The sequence below is a fragment of the Hylaeus anthracinus genome, unplaced genomic scaffold (genome assembly GCF_026225885.1).
Source record: "Hylaeus anthracinus isolate JK02 unplaced genomic scaffold, UHH_iyHylAnth1.0_haploid 3, whole genome shotgun sequence".
Lineage (NCBI taxonomy): Eukaryota > Metazoa > Arthropoda > Insecta > Hymenoptera > Colletidae > Hylaeus > Hylaeus anthracinus.
The window spans coordinates 11,763,888-11,779,830 of NW_026535284.1; the positions used below are offsets into that span (position 1 = coordinate 11,763,888).

At 48.7% G+C, this 15,943-nt stretch overlaps 2 protein-coding genes across 2 annotated transcripts in view; both read left to right on the top strand.

Annotated features, from left to right (window-relative positions):
• The window catches only part of LOC128893970 (uncharacterized), a 155,501-nt gene that overhangs the window by 61,600 nt on the left and 77,958 nt on the right, over positions 1-15,943 (top strand). The gene's annotated exons all lie outside the window — the stretch shown is intronic.
• The window catches only part of LOC128893958 (protein jagged-1), a 44,248-nt gene continuing 35,272 nt past the window's right edge, over positions 6,968-15,943 (top strand). The window contains exon 1 of the mRNA XM_054155291.1: positions 6,968-8,294. Within this exon, the coding sequence (XP_054011266.1) occupies positions 8,247-8,294 (48 nt within the window). The 5' untranslated portion in view covers positions 6,968-8,246. The remainder of the gene's footprint in view (positions 8,295-15,943) is intronic.

Genomic DNA, 15,943 nt, shown 5'->3' on the forward strand with positions numbered 1-15,943 from the left:
TCCCTTATCCAGCCATCCATCTATACGTCTCCGATCGGATCGTTATTGACAACGTCACCGAATTAACGGTGCGACGCGCGTCTTTCCACTTTTCCCTTCCCGCCAGGGCGGGCTGAAAGGCGCCTCCTCAAAGGACGAATTAGAGGCTCGTATCCTCCGCGCGTCAAGCGTGATTCCATCGGTCGTTTCCTCGTCCCCTGGATGAATACAATTACGAATCGACGCTCCGTGTCCGATACGTTAGCGCGAGCCACGAGACGCTGGATAGGAACGTGTAATTTGCTGAATAATACGTTTTGCCAGAACGCATTATTAATTCATGAAATCGCGGTGGTGTCCTCGCGTGAGGACGGATGAAAAGGTGTTCACCCCAGGAGAAAAATTATACATTGTTGAAGGAAGGGATCGTTACTTTTTATTTTTTATTTTTTGCGTTCCTCCACGAGCCTCGTACGAGGAAGATTCGACGTGTTATTAGTCACTTGGAGACTTAATGAATCGTGAATCGCGTACACGAGTTGTTTTTTCCTTTCGTGTACCGCGTCCTCGAATAGGAATCAATACACAGTGGTAGTTACTCGATGGGGAATTTAATAAGATAGTTGCGCCAGGAAGAATTTTTTCCTCTATTCGCTCGATTACCGAACGGCTCAGCCGTATCTCGTCCTTGGGGCTTAATTGAACGAATTTACGACGATCTAGCGGGTAAATCGTGCGTTTTCTTCGTCTTTTCACGGTGAGCCGTGGCTCTGGTAATTTGCACGATCTCATTGGAGCATTCTGGGAGCGCTGGCATGCTGGAATTGTGGCGTTTACCACGTTTCAGCGAGAGTCGACACGGTTTCGCGCGGGAAGAAAGAAAAGTCACGGAATGCGGCTTTTAATTCGCTGTCTACGTAACGGGCACGCGATTTCAGCGGAGCAATTAGCGACCCGTGTCAAAAGGACACCTGACATGTATCCGCGGGTAACGGAACACGGGGGATCCTCCTTGCCTCGTGACACGCATGCAAATCATGCTGCGAACCGATCGATGGGAATTCTGTTTCGCGAAATTCCAATCGTGAACGTCTTGCGAAACTTCTTGACAAACGACTTCTTGCTGTGCTGCGACAAAGATTATCATCAGAAGACCAAGCATTTTTCTTGAATCGAAAGTTTTTTTTAATCGTTGAAAATATATGTACATGTACGGTCTATTGAAGAAACTTGTTTAAATTCGACGTTAGATTTGCTGTTTCCAAGTGTATATGTGTACATGTTCATTTGGTTTCAAAATTAATATAACGTGAGTAATAATATTTTTTGTTATTCTAATCGATAATAGACGCGCGCTAAGCATATCAATAAATTTGCATTTCTCCATTTACAGAAGTCCAACTCTTATCATGCGCAGAAATTCTGCCAGTCGCTATGAATATTCAATTAAAAAACATTACATTCACTCGTTCGCGTAAGTCGACTCGTTTGCAGCCTTCCATCCTGTTGGCGAACGCAAAGACTGGCGCCAATTTCGCGACAACGTATCAAAAGCCAGGGAGCTTCAGCTCGTCCTGAACGAGCCACGACGCGGTGGATTTCCAAGCGGCGGCCAGGTGGAATCTGGTATCTATAGCTACCCGACGAATACCTGAAGGAAGATCATTAAAATCCCTCTGCGTATGCGCCCGCGCGGTTTGTACCCCGTCGCGTATCCATTACGCCTTAATTTCGCGAAGGCCTTTCGGTAAACCGACCAACGCATAATGCGTAAGGCAATAATCGAAATGGAAATGAGCAGGAAACGCGGGGGGAAATATTTAGGGATGGATGGTAACTGAAACGTCAAGGATTCAATGTGAGTGCAAAACATCATAAGGAAGTGAAACTGAGAAGGTCACCTATTAGTGTTAAACTTTCTAGTGAGTCTACGGTAGGACTGAATAGAACCTACTCAATGGTCTCCTAAATCTTTCACCGCACAATATGCGATCAAAGTATCATACTCAGCGAAACCATCCGCAACGCGCGCGAAACGACGAGATCAAACGTTAGAAGAGGGGCTAGGTTATCCGTGAACGAGTGATATATTAAATTCCAGAGAGGGATCATCCGGCGGAACGGTCGTGTTCCGCGAGATTCTCCCGTTTAGACGATCGCGCCCGAGGGACGGGTGAAAAAAGTCCGGGGAACTCCCCCGAACGAATTCGAAACGATCTCACGACACGAGGGGAGACAACGAAGACAAGGCGGATGAGCACGGCAGCAACGGGCAAGATATCAGCCAGCACAGGTGGAATCTGGTATCTGACTCTCCGTCGAGAGCCGGTGGGACAGCCGGAACGATGAGAAGGACGAGAAAGAAGGATAAGAAGAGGAGCACGAAGCGGGAGAAGAAGACGAAGGAATGGAGCCAGGCTAGCCAACAGTAACAGAGCCGAAGGGACGGGAGGGTAGCGGGGCCTGATGGTGGCTTCACCTAAACACCCTTGCGTGCACGCTCGCGCGTTTTCTCCGTCCGCCCAGAAGCGCGTGTGCGTTTCGCCTCGTCTTCAGCCCCGTCCGCGGTCCCCCGGGGCCCTACGGAACCCCCGGTCCCCTCGAGGGCCTCTGTTGCGCCTGTAATAATGTGCTCACATATTGGAGTACCTAAGGAGGCCTAAGAGGAGAGAAAACAGCCCGAAGAGAAGGAAGGAACGAAAGAAAAGGGCCCTCGCGGTGGGGAGGAAGACTGACGGGGGCCTCGAGATGGACCCAACGCGTCTCGTGTACGTACGAGCCGCGACGAAGGCTGTGTGCGCGCGTTAAGCGTGCCCACATGCCCAACGGGCGGTAATAAGAGAAAATAAGTAAAACCCTAAGGTATATACGTACCGGAGGGGGCATAGGGCGGCTGACGGTGGTAGGAGACAAGAGGGAAGCACGAGAGGGGAACAAGAGGGGGGCCCAGTGGCGCAAAGGAGGGAGACGAGGAGGAGGAGGTGAACCTGTTCCCGAGGGAGTTCCTTGACCCTCGGGGGGCACACTCTCTTGCGAGCCTTCGAGAGACGCGAGAAGCCAGCGGTGTAGCCACCATGATGCCCGCCGGCTAACTCTGGGCCCACGAGCGAGCCGGTATCGAGACAGACGGAGATGGCGGATGAGATGGAGCGGGATATGCCGGTAGGCAGACGGAAAAAGATGAAGGATGAGAAGCCGCTGCCGAGAGAGACGAAGGAAGCTCGAGATGAACACGAGGGAGACCGTGTTCCAAGGTGGGAGAGAGCGAGATGGACCAGGCAGCGCACCGCGTAGTATCCCACTACCGCTGTCCATGGATCGTCCGTCCATCCGTCTGTGGCCCACGGTGCACCGTACCGGCACGCTACCACGAGCATCGTCGCTCCGGTACGATATCGCGGACCCCTGACGAACAGACAGAGAGAACCGAGAAGACTTGGACTCTCGACGCCGCTATCGTCTCGGTACAGGTTCTTTCAGGGGAGGCTGACCTCGGTTGTTGCGACCAACCGGCGATCGGGGCTGCCGGGAGGATCGCGAAAATTTAATTTCGATCGCCGCGGGGTTCGTTAAATGGCCGCTCGTTTTTGTTCGGGCAGAGATAGATGCCTGCAATCGGTCCACCGGTGATTGCGAGATGCGGACAATCGAGCCGTTTCGCGAGCTAAACGAATTCGACCGGTGCACTAAAGCGCCGATCAATCGGTTCATCAATGCCCTGATGGTTTTTGACGGTTTCCAAGGAACCTGGGGAAGTGTACCCGTAGGAATTGCAAGCAAGTTCGAACGTATGCGCTAGTAGAGGCATCGCATTTATGCGTCGCGACGTTGGCGTCCTGCCAGGTAGCGCGTAATGGAGCGACCACAATTAGCATTCGGTAATGAGTAGTCTCGTGTTTAGTCCGCGAAATACATTTGGTTATAAATACAAATATACATGTTCAGATTATGCATTAGTGAGTTCAGTTGTTCAGCTCTCTTCCTTTTAATTAATCTCTGTGTTTGTTCACCCACAAAAATATATACCTTGATCTGTAGAAGAAATCACTTCTATTAGAGAACCAATGGTTCGACCAAGGGGTTGACAGGTTACCAGCCCAACCTAGCTCGCGGTACACTGTTACTTCGCTCTACGCGCAGCCATGGAAAGTACCCGGAATTGTTTACCGATTCTCGAGCACTCCGTTTCGCAGAATGATGCACGGGACGAGACGCGACTAGAAAGCAGTCCCTGCAAAAGAGGGCCCCGGCTGTCCCAGCGATAATTTATTGCCGTTTAACCGGCCGTCCCTTCAGTTTGCGCGATAACTCGACACGCGAATTACGTGGAACGTCGTATACGGGGGCTGGAATTCAATGACGATCTGCGCCGATGGCATTTCTCGCAAGGGCAGATTACCGTGGTCGATATCCCAGGCGTAATGACGGTGGACACGCGACAGGACTTATCCATTATTCATCGTCCGAAATCATTCTTCCGGAATATACATAATTTCGTCCCCCCATCGAGTGGAACCTCCTTCTACCGGGAACCTCTCTCTCACGGGCGCCGATGTTTACCTCGCGAAGGATACCCGCTTACGTATCATTATCGTCCACGTAACCGTACATTTAATAACGTTAATCCCCCGGCTTTAACAGGGGACGAAAATTGGACACGTCGATTCCGATGGCCTCGCGACCACCGTTTCCGCGGGCCCTGGGAACTCTGGTAATGGCACTTCAGGTACATCTACGAGGAAACAATTGCATCCAACATCGTAGTTTTAGTCACCGGGCTTAAGAAATTATTTTTGCTAGAGAACATGTAAATATACTAAAACTCCATACCCATGGACCACAAACGTTCTTCCAAGGGTACCCGTTGCAGGAACCGCCAGATGTTAGTTCGTGCAAACAGCTCGTACCCACTCCTCCTTGGACGAGGTGAGAATACACAACCGCGGACGCTCGCGATGAAACCGATCGCAAGATATACACGCGCGCACCGTCGCGGACGGATCCACCAAGGCTCCAGCATCCACCTACCAGGGCACAAGTGTACCGTCGTGTAATGCCTTCTAGAAAGGCGAACGGAGCCTCTGAGGGCGAACGGAGACGGAGCACCGGAGTCTTCTTCAGTCGTGTACGCGAACCAACACACGGACGACTGGCAATTCCTCTTACACAATCGCAACGGCGAACCAACACACGTGCGATGCTTGCGCACGCACGGAGGGCGCACTAATACTGATGATTGGGCAGGCAAGAAGAGTGGACGTGCAACCCTGGTAATTTATTATTGGGATTAGATTATTAATAGAGATGGAGTAGCCTAATATGTAACATCCCAAGGGTAGATGGGAAAAGTTCACACAAAGATGTGCCTGAGTTGACCTTGATTCACAAGTGTAGCCATTTTGGTACCACTGTATAATCTGGAGTGTCCTAGAGGAAGTACTTGAAGTGACCTTTGAGCCAAATAAAATCAAAGTAACAGTGAAGACTCTGTATATCTATCCTGATGAAGCTACCAACAAATGCATGGACATGAGTAGTGTATGTAATTGATTATAAGGGTCTGACAATCCTTAATCGCAGAACAAGCTTGATTTTACAAAACTGTCGGTGTAAAATGTTTGATAACTCCTTGTTCTGCTTAATGGAACACAAACAGGTCAATCTTGCGTCAATTTCTTGAGTAATCAAGTGCATGAATTATTGGAAGAAGTTCCATTAGATGTTGTACATCGCGTTTGATTTATGCGTGACTCTGCACCGTCCTATTTCAGCCGGCCAGACAGTTCTCGAGTGAACGATTCTCTAACAGATGGATAGATCCTGCAGACCCTATTGCTTGGTCTATTCGATCCACAAATCTGAATCCAGTGAATTCTTATATTTAACCCTAACGTGGTTAAAGCAATTTAGAGCCAAAGACGTTATTGCTATTAGATTAAATCAATAGAAACGTACATTCCAGTTAATGTGTTTTTGCCAGCAAAGCACATCCATCATACAGTCCATTGATCGGAGCATTATACCGCCATTTAAAGCACACTACCTCCGGGGTACTTTCTCTCAATTAATTGACACTGTTGACAATCGACAAGTGTCAATAAAGGAACTCTAGATCGGTATAATGAATACTGAATTTAATGAATGTAATGAATCGATAGTATCTATAACTAGACTACAGCAATTAATTCACTTTTACTTTTGAGGTCACTTACGTATGTTCATTTGCTCGACTCCTGTTATCCGAACACGATGTCTGCAGATACCTATGTATATAGACTAAAGGTGACTATTTCGAGAATTTAAAGAGTATCTTCTCAGAAGCAAAGTCAAATTAGGCGTATGTTTACAAGGACAAGGTCAAGCAGGGTAAACATCCCCAAACCCAAGGTCATCCAAGGTTCACATTTCCGACAACAAGATCATCTAAGAGATTTTTTAACAAAACCAAGGTCAAGCAATGCATACGTCCCATACAAACGCATCTCATTCATCCTCTGTCCTCGATCCTGCTCCGAGGAAGGTTCCGCGCGGTCAGCATACACCCCGTTCGTATTATAATATTATATGTAACACCGCCAGCCAGTAATTTCCCTTACACAACCGAAGCATCGTACCACCACTCTTATCACGTCCGTGCACGCACTCACCATTACATGATCGCGAGCAAGAGGCACGCTGGACATACAAGAGAGGCCAAGCAACATGTATAAAGAGGCAACGATGCCAGAGAGTGGCGCGGATCCATGGGTTCGGGGTGAAGAGCGTTCCCCGCGGTGGTGGGGATCGTCGATGTTCCTTGTGAAGGTAGGAGGGGGTCTCTCGAGGGTAGGGACTGGACAGTTAGAGAGGGAGCGACGAAGACAGGTAGCTAAAGAGCGAAGAGGAGACCAGGGTAGGGAAAGAGAACGATCGAGAGCACGACGAGGGGGTGGGGGAGGCCCGCAGGCCGGCCTGCGGCTCCGACTCAGTATCCCCGGAGCGACCGACTCGTCTACCCCGCGGAGGTGCTGCGTTTCCGTGCTCCAGCGTGCACGACACACACATACACACGTTCACACTATACCAGTGTACACCCACTGTGTTTACGTGACCATACAGGCACGCGTGTCCACGCACACACGGGCCCGTTCGCGGAAAGGTGCGCGTATGTGTGACTCGGTCCACACACCTGTTCCTTCAGGAGTCGATCGCTGAGAAACACACCGCGACAGTTCGACGACGCGTGGTTTATCGCGACCGTTTTCGCGACTTCGACACTCTTGGTAATCGTGAAGAATTTTGGGCCAGACGAAGAATCCCCCCATAAGTGATGGATTACGTTTGAGGAACTCCTGAAATCTTGTGCTCGGAGTATTTCAGTTCGATGGTTCGCGTTCCAAGGTGTCCCTAACCCGGCCCGAGGAATCGTGGTTCCGCGCACGTGCGAAGGGACTGCCACCAGAGCTTAATATTCCAGTGAGGACACCCCTGTGTTCCATGTCCAATTGTCGTGGAGATCGCTCGAAACGTCGTGGACTTGACGGAGATCCTCGCCTCGAACACGTGCTCCAGTGAACCGTGGCAGAGGACAGGTGTACCGACCACGTGTCAAACCTAAACTGTCCATGCGTTTAAATTGGAGTGTACCTCGTTTCGTCGTCACTATCCAAGAAAACCCATGTCCTCGAGGATATCACCTCGATGCGAGCAACAACACCGAAGCTAATCACCTTCGCTCCAAGTGAAACGAGCTTAACTCGGATCATCTCGCGAGAGAGAAAGGTGTAAAACGAAGAGGACCAGCCGATACAGCGCGAGGGAAAGGTACCTGTCGCGTAAACATCCTCCAGCGTCCTCGACGCTTGATCGGGTTCGAAAGCTAGGCTCTCGCCCGCCAGCTACTCTTCAGGTCTCCGCGGAGACTCAACCGCGGACGATTCCGGGTCGGAGTGCACGAGAAACAGTGTTAAACAGTGTACAGTGTCGACTTAAAATCGCGGCGAAGTGCCCTGTCTAAACCCCGAGTTCGTACGAAGTGGAGAACCGTGAGACCAAGTATCGAAAGTGGATCGTATATACGGTGTGTGCGCGGACCGGAAGTAGCATCGAGAAGTGAAGTGTGAAGAGTGTCGCAGCGATTGAGGAATACACGAGGAACCAAGGAGGATCCTGGCACAACCGGCGACGAGATACCGGCCGATTGGTAATTTGGAGTGGCCCGAGGGAAGACCGTCGGTGACCCACGGGGAATGGTGATGCGGTAGTCGAGGGATTCCTCGAGGAAAGACATGAGGGCGGCCGCCGCCTACGTTCTGTTCCTTGCCCACCTCATACAGGTAAGTGTGTACGCGTTATCTACCCTAATCCGCGACAACAAGCGATTCTCTTCCGTATTCGACTCATACGGGCGTGCTGTCGCGTCTAATGGGCCCGGCGACTATGACGAGTCAGAAAAAGCAAGTTTTGAAGACTTTTTTAATGGAAACTTGAGAAGGAGAATGTTTACGTGGGAGGGTTTAGTGTAGGTACCGAAGCTACTAGAGATATCATTTGACATTTACTTTGGAGTATTTTTTTATTGTCAATGGGAACGACTGCATCAGGGTCAGATGAGATCAGAAGAAGCAATTGCAGAGTCTTATTTATAATATCCGCATATCTTGCGTTATATGGTACCTGTAACTTTCCTTGTGAAATTCTGAATATGGCTTCGTCAACTTAGCGTTAGAAGTCTCAAAGCGTTGACGATTCTAGAAAACTTGAGTTAGAAAGTTGGTCAAACGGAGAACTTGGAAGAATCGAATAAATTTTCTATTATGTATACATATATATGTATATATATTTTCCTTGAAATGCATCGCGGAATGTTGATCTACGGATATTTAGAACGTAGAAAGCGCAGCGGTCGGAATGATTTATGACGAATATCGACAAGCTGGAAGAAGCGCTGTTCTCACACACTGGTAACACTCGGGACAAGGTGTACGACATAGCGCCGACATCGTTGATTCTTGATCGAGCAAACTACATTGGCAAACGTCCAGTTAGACATCGATCGAGCGCTCGCACAGGTAGACGGGGCCAATTACTCGTCGATACTTAATGATAACGCTGTAAGTCGCGATAAGCCGCAATTACTGACAGTAAACGTTCCAGTCAGACGAGTCTTGTATCGGTTCCAGGTTACAGAAAAAGATTACTTATTAATTACATGCATCAGGGTGAAGGAAGAGTAAACTGTCGCAAAGTGGAACGATTAGATAAGTAGCGGCGGCGCAGTGATGAATCATTCGATGAGGTTTATTAACTTATCTTAGACGCTAATTCGATGAACGCTTGAGAACGGTCGCCGCGACGCATGTTGTCTCTTCTTGCTTTATCCCCATTATTCGCCTCTGGGTTCTGCGATTTTATCGCCATCGATGGCAGTTCTGCTCCCGTTTCGAAGCTAAGAAGCATTCTCTAGCCGAGAGTTGCCAAACTGTCCCATTGTCGGATAGTCTCTTCCGCTCAGGAGGGTTTCCACGTAAATTACACGGGGCCACGGGTATCCACAAAAGCGCTAGACTTCCTGAAGTCTTTGGAATCCTGCACAGCTGTCGTTAAATAGGAGGGACGGATCTAATCACTCGTGGTTGAACAAACCTCGAGTTAAATTTAAGCCCCGATTTGTCTTATATCACCCAATTTGTCATTTTGTCATTTTAGAGTTTCTCAATTTTCTCTAGTCTCGATCCATCACTTAGGCTCTCGCCAAAAAGTCCCCAAATATACTCCACTCGTTTCAGCTCTGAGTAGCATAAGTTTCGCTTAGAAAATTTTTTTCAAAAATTTCCACCGCATATTATTGACGTTGCTCGAGGTGAACACATCGAGCGCCTCAACTTGTACGTCTAGCGGATTCATACGTTACTTTTGCACAACTCTGTACGCGGGCAGAGATCGGCGAACGCGCCGGCGGTGTCCCACGACGTTTCAGCGTGTTTCCTCGTCCCTCTTTCTCTGTCGTTTCCACCTTCGTCTTTCGCTGCTTGCACAAGGATAGGAGGGCGGCCCGCTGCATCCTTCTCCTTGTTCTCATCAAGGAGATACATACTTACAGTGTAACTACGGGCTTTTTTCCGCCGATGTTGCTTCGTCACCCACACTTATCATCTGGCTCTCTGGCAGTATCTCTGGTATTGTGCGGACCCCGCGTGTACTTCTATTGTCCGCGGCGAGTCGCCGACGATGCGCCGTCGAAAAATGTATAACACGTTGCATCAGTGTAATGGGACGGTCTTATTTGTATCTTCCTGCGGTTATTACACGCTCTTCTGGCCGCGTTGTGTATTCAGGAAGTGTGCGCGCACGGCACACGGTGCCATTGGGAGCGAGAAGGGGGCCCAGATGGAAATTTTCTCGGGGGAGATCGATGAGGCGTCGAGATCGAAGATCGAGAACGATCGCGTTAATTCGTCGGCGCCTGTGGCGAACGTCGGGAATTTAAAATACGAGGAGGTTGAAATTATGGAGCGATCGGGTTGCGAGACGATTATTTATTTGTGCTTGATTAATTGATTGCGCAGGTTTGGCACTAAGCGAATTGATTTTGAGTAGTTCAAGTAGAAAATGGAGTACGAGTATGATGGGTGTCTAAGGAACTTTGATTTATTCGTGTATATTATATTGTTTTTTAGTAGCTCCAGAACTGTAGAAGATAGAAAAAGTAGATTGCCGTCATTGCCATTATAATTAATAATAAGTATTTCATTACCTAGCAATTGACCCTTGCAATTAGGTCTACATATAAAAGAAACAACTCAGAGTCGTGTGAATATTAATATTGACACACTAAGTGGGTTAATGATATGAAGCTGCCTTCTGGGCAGAAAGTGTGTCGAGCTGCAGAAAATGTCAACGAATTCACACAGAACACTTAATACCATATCCTGGAAATGGAGCGCGCCTAATTTTTGTTTAGACGCTATCGGACTGTCCATGTTCCTAATTTCTCAATACATCAAGCACCATTATCTCGATGGTCAAAGTTCAAACGAATTGAAGCTTCCTTCCAATCTTTCCCCAATGAAGGAAACCGTCCAAGGTAAACCAGAGCATTAAGTACGCAACCTCGGAGTGGTAATCTCGTTGACGGCTAAACACAGCCTCTGTACCAGCAGGGGGGGGGGACCCCGAAAACGTTCGTCCGAGAAGCGATCTTCGATTTAAGCAACCCCCGTGCGGGAATAATTGGAGCTTAGAAGCGAAAAGCCTGGCACCAAGGTCCCGAGAGTTACCGAGGAGGCAAAGGGGGCCTCTTATAAATGACTTTCGAAGAAGAGCAGCGAAGAGGGCTGCCGCGCCGTCGCTCCCTCGATGATTTCGACCTAGTGCAATTAACCGCCGCTGCTGCTCTCTTTCAATTACAGTCCACGGGGAATTACCGTTATAACGCGCCGGTGGTTGCCGGCGAAAAAACTTTGCCGAAAGTATTCCGAGAAACCGATGCTCTGCAGCCACGGTCTTCAACTGGGCAACTTCTGTCACTTTGCTGGACCATTCATGGCCCGTCGAAGTTCTTAAACATTATCTTGTCGAAGACAGGGGGAGGAAAAACGTAGGTACTTTACACGCACTTTGGAATAATTGTTGAGGTCTGAATTGGTGAATTTACAGGGTGGGGTAACTAGACATAGTATTGGGTATTGGTTCGCATCTTTGGGGGTTGGTGGAATATTTTTTAAATCGCCATGGGAATCGGATTTAGTTTGTTTGTTCTCTTAGAGAATTCCCAAGCAAGCTTCGATTCTATTTTCGCATATGTTAAGTCGAGGAGTTAAAGTAAGCTCCTTCTGGGAACATATTTTATACAATGCTATCCAACCCCCCAAGCATTTGCCAACCCCTGGTGCTCTCAAGGCCAGTTTTCCGCGGTGGATGCCCACGACGATGGAATTTCCATCCGCGGCAGACCGACCTGGCCAGTCCATTAAGCTTGAAATTGCAGGATGCTTGCAGCAATTATCGTAAACCCCCGTTATGGAGGCCCATGCAGGGAGATCGATCTCTCGTCGGACGGGAATGCACATGCGAGCCGCGTCGGGGATTCAGTCGGGCGACTTTTATCGGGACGTCCCCGATTATAATTCATCGTCCCCCATCGGCGCGTCTTAATTACCCACCTCGAACGTGCTCTCGAGATGGATCGACCGTGGCTTCCGAGACGAAAAACACACACCTAAGCGGAGAAGAAGCCTCCCTCCACTGGCGGTCACGCTTGTACACGGTCGTCGCGAGACAAGCCATCATCAGGCTTCGATTCGAGGCGAATGGATTTCTAACTATCTTCTTTTCTATCTAATGTAATTTTAATTTTACAAATATTCTGTATTAATAAAAATGTCAGGTTTATCGAAGGAGATGCTGCTATGATGAGGCACGGTGGTTTTTGTCTTAAGAACGAAGAACTGTATTAAGGCTCGCGTTAGATGATTCCAGCGGAAAGGGTTGGGAAAATGACACTCGTATGCCTCGCGGCGTTCGATGACGACCCGTTTAACGCATTAGCACGCCGCTTCCGCTTTTACCCTGGGAACCGATCTCTGTCTGCCGCTCGTACGAGCTCGTAGGCACGATGCTTCTTGTTCCTCTTCTTTCGTTCCTATCAGCACGGCCAATTATCAGCAGCGAACGCTGGGTAGGCTGTTAGACCGAAGCTGCACGGAACGCGACGCGCAGATACACGCGTATACCTCGACGAGTTAAATAAGATCCCTGGGCTCAATTCAACGTCGATCCATGTCACCCTTCCACCGGCTTGCTTATTTTAAACAGTATCAGATCACACTGGCCAGGCTAGGCTACATACGCTAGGCGATACTCCAATCGTTCCATCTCACCCCTGCCACTCACTTCTGCACGCTTGAGCCACTATGGGATCTTATCGAACGTGTTGAGCTAGACGCTTCAGAATTAACATAAAATGCGCACCTGATGGGTATTGACGTGTTTGACGGTGTTTAGGTGGTAACATTTTCTCACTTCAAGGGATGGAATAGTTTGAAAAGCTACCCTAAACAATTTTTAATCTCGGTGTGTCTCAGGGACCTCGTTAAACTTGGTACATGCAATCCAACATCCTCGAGCGACTGTCCAACATGAGTTTGTGCTTCCTTGATCCTTTTTTATCAATTCTGAGGCGTGAAACACGCATGTAGCCCCTCAGGAACAGCTCAGCGAGTTAAATAAGATCTCAAGAGTAGATGCGACTCCTGTCATCCTCTTGCATGGTCCTCCCTGGTCTCAAACAGTATCAAACGACGCTATAGGCCCAGATAGCCCAATCGTCCCATCTCCTGCCAGTCACCTCTGCACGCTCAAGTCTCTCCAACTCTGGGATCCTATTAAACCACACGTACACGCGCATCCGTGGCGTGTGACGTGAATTGGACGAAAAGGAACGGCTTTGGTAGCGTGACGGAAATGATAAAGCCCAGAGTTGGAGGGACAGGGCCGAACAGGTGGAAATACAAGGACGAACGAGGCTTAACACGGGTACGGAAGTACCGGTTGAGGAAAGCCGCGATACCCAGCCTGGATAAGGGAAATGCAAATGCGCGACTAGTTCGGATATATGAAAAAACGGGAGACGTTTCAATAAATTATTCGATCGAGATCAGAGGTCTGAGGGACGTCGAACGTTAACATGGGGAGGATGGCTCGAACTCCAGAGTGGAGGATTCGACTCAAGAAGGATAGAGGAAGTGAGTGGAGTGTGAAGAGATGAAGAGGAAACGAGAGAAGACGAATACCGGGAAGGAGGTGAAAACAGGGAGAAAGGAGAGAGCTCGAGCGGCTGCTGAGGCAGAGTTGGGCGGGTTAAAGCGAAGCGTTTAGCTAGCGGTCACGCGAACCTCCTATAAAAATCAGCCCCGAGGCTCGCTTCGGCGGATGCTTCGCAGATAGACAGATAATGCCGTCTGGTGGTGTTGTGCGCCTCTGCGGCGAGATCTTGTGTGTTGCTGGTCCCGCGTTTCTACCCTGTGGACCGTGGAGCGCACAGGTGCGTGCCTGCGAGTCCTTTTTTCACCACGACGGTTCACCAGCCTCCACGGTGGCCGAAAGAAGAGCAGCGAAACATGGCCAGAAGTTTTACGAGTTCGGGGAAAAGGGCTGCGAAACGCCGAACCGACTCTCGCGTAACGCACGATAAACAGGGGCGTCGATATTCATAATTGCCCGCTGTAGAGGGCGTGGCAAAATTTTTAACTTATTCTTTGTGTCGAGAGAAGTTGGAAATGCGAAGGGAAATTTTTTGGTAGCCGCGTAGAATACGTGCGCAACCGTGTCTGTGCATTGCTGTCCGTTTCTACTTAAGGCGGTCTGTCCTGGCACAGCTTGTGAATGGCACGATATTGAAGAATGATATTCCGCATTCTCAGCTTATTTTTACACATATATTTGTACTAATTAATTTAGAAGGGTTTTCACGGTTACGTTGAAATATCAACGTGTCTGGAGTAGACTTCAAGAAGACTTACTTCTTCTCCACTCGAATTCCTCCGGCAAGTAGAGAATAAAAAGTATCGACACGCCGTGTTGCGTGAAAACGAACGATTTAAGGACAAAGAGAAAGACTACTTTAGAGTCTGCCGCGGGTTCGCTGACTCCTGCGTTTTCTGTGCGGCTTTGTTTCCGCAGTGACTATTGTTTATCAGTTTTGCAGGATAAAATAGAGCAATTTCAGAGCCGTCGACTGACACTAGTGAATTAACTGTAGTTTAATTTTCATGCGTACTGTTTTTAATGTAGTTGAAGAATCATGAAGTTTGCCCAGTGATAACAAATAAAAAGTTCTACAAAAAGGTGGACACCTAAACATTATCTTTCGTGTTTAATTATCTACAAATTAACATACTTCGTTAAAAAATCAAACCGGAAAGTCTCTTTTGAAAAACCCTTTATTTTTCTAAAAACGGCACACAGTGAATACCGAGATATAAATTCCAAAAATGGCCATTTCCGAACACCTGGACCAGTTTCGTCCCCTCCTCGTGTATCGACCCTCCAGCCAACATCCAGAACACGTTTTCGTGTTCACTGAACTTGACCGTGTCGTCGTCAGGTATGATTAAGAGTACACCTTTGCACGCCATCAGCGGCCCCGTTTTTACTTTTTAATTTATTGTCGCGCCACTCGATTTACCTGCGTAATCGGTCCATGGCACTGTCACGCGTGCTTACACAACGTGTAATCGAGAATAATCGGTCACGGGATGCATAGTCCGTTGATTAGAGGCTCGACGCGCCGCACTTTTCTCATCGAAAAGGCACCGACCTGATTGATTGTTTATCGCGTAAGTGGGCTGATCCAATCATCGACGATCAGCGTCGGAAAAAAGGACGAGATATACGAAACTGGCGCGAAATTTGCTCCTGAATATGGAACGTCGAACGCCCAGTTTACGACACCTTTTATCTCCGTCATCCGCGATTAATTCGGCCTGTTGACCCATAAAAATGATGACGACCGAGGCAGCACGAGTGGATACAAATTATCGTTCTCCAGTGGAGGAAAAAAGGTGGCTCTCGAGGGGGTAGGGGCAACAGGTTGTTATTGAGACTTTAGTCAAGTTTCGAAGCATACATGTACAGGATGTATTAAAATACTGGAGACACGATAACAAGGTATCCTATTAATCCTCTGGCGTCCAGATTTTATGTACATTTCGGACACCTCGTGTGAGCGCCAGCAAAACGGTCTTGACTGGCACCTGTTCTTCGTGTTTCGAGTGTTCGATTCCCCTGGCCGCCAGGTAGACGGATCAGGTTGAAGAAACTGGATGATCCCTCGAGGACCGAGTTTCGATCGTCTTTCACCCACCCTTGACCGGGCTAACAAAAGCTCATCGATAACGGCCTGCCGTTTCTGTGCCGGCGACAAGTTCCCATGGCTCTTCCCACGAAGAACACGATACACCCACGCAACGATTACTCCTTAAAT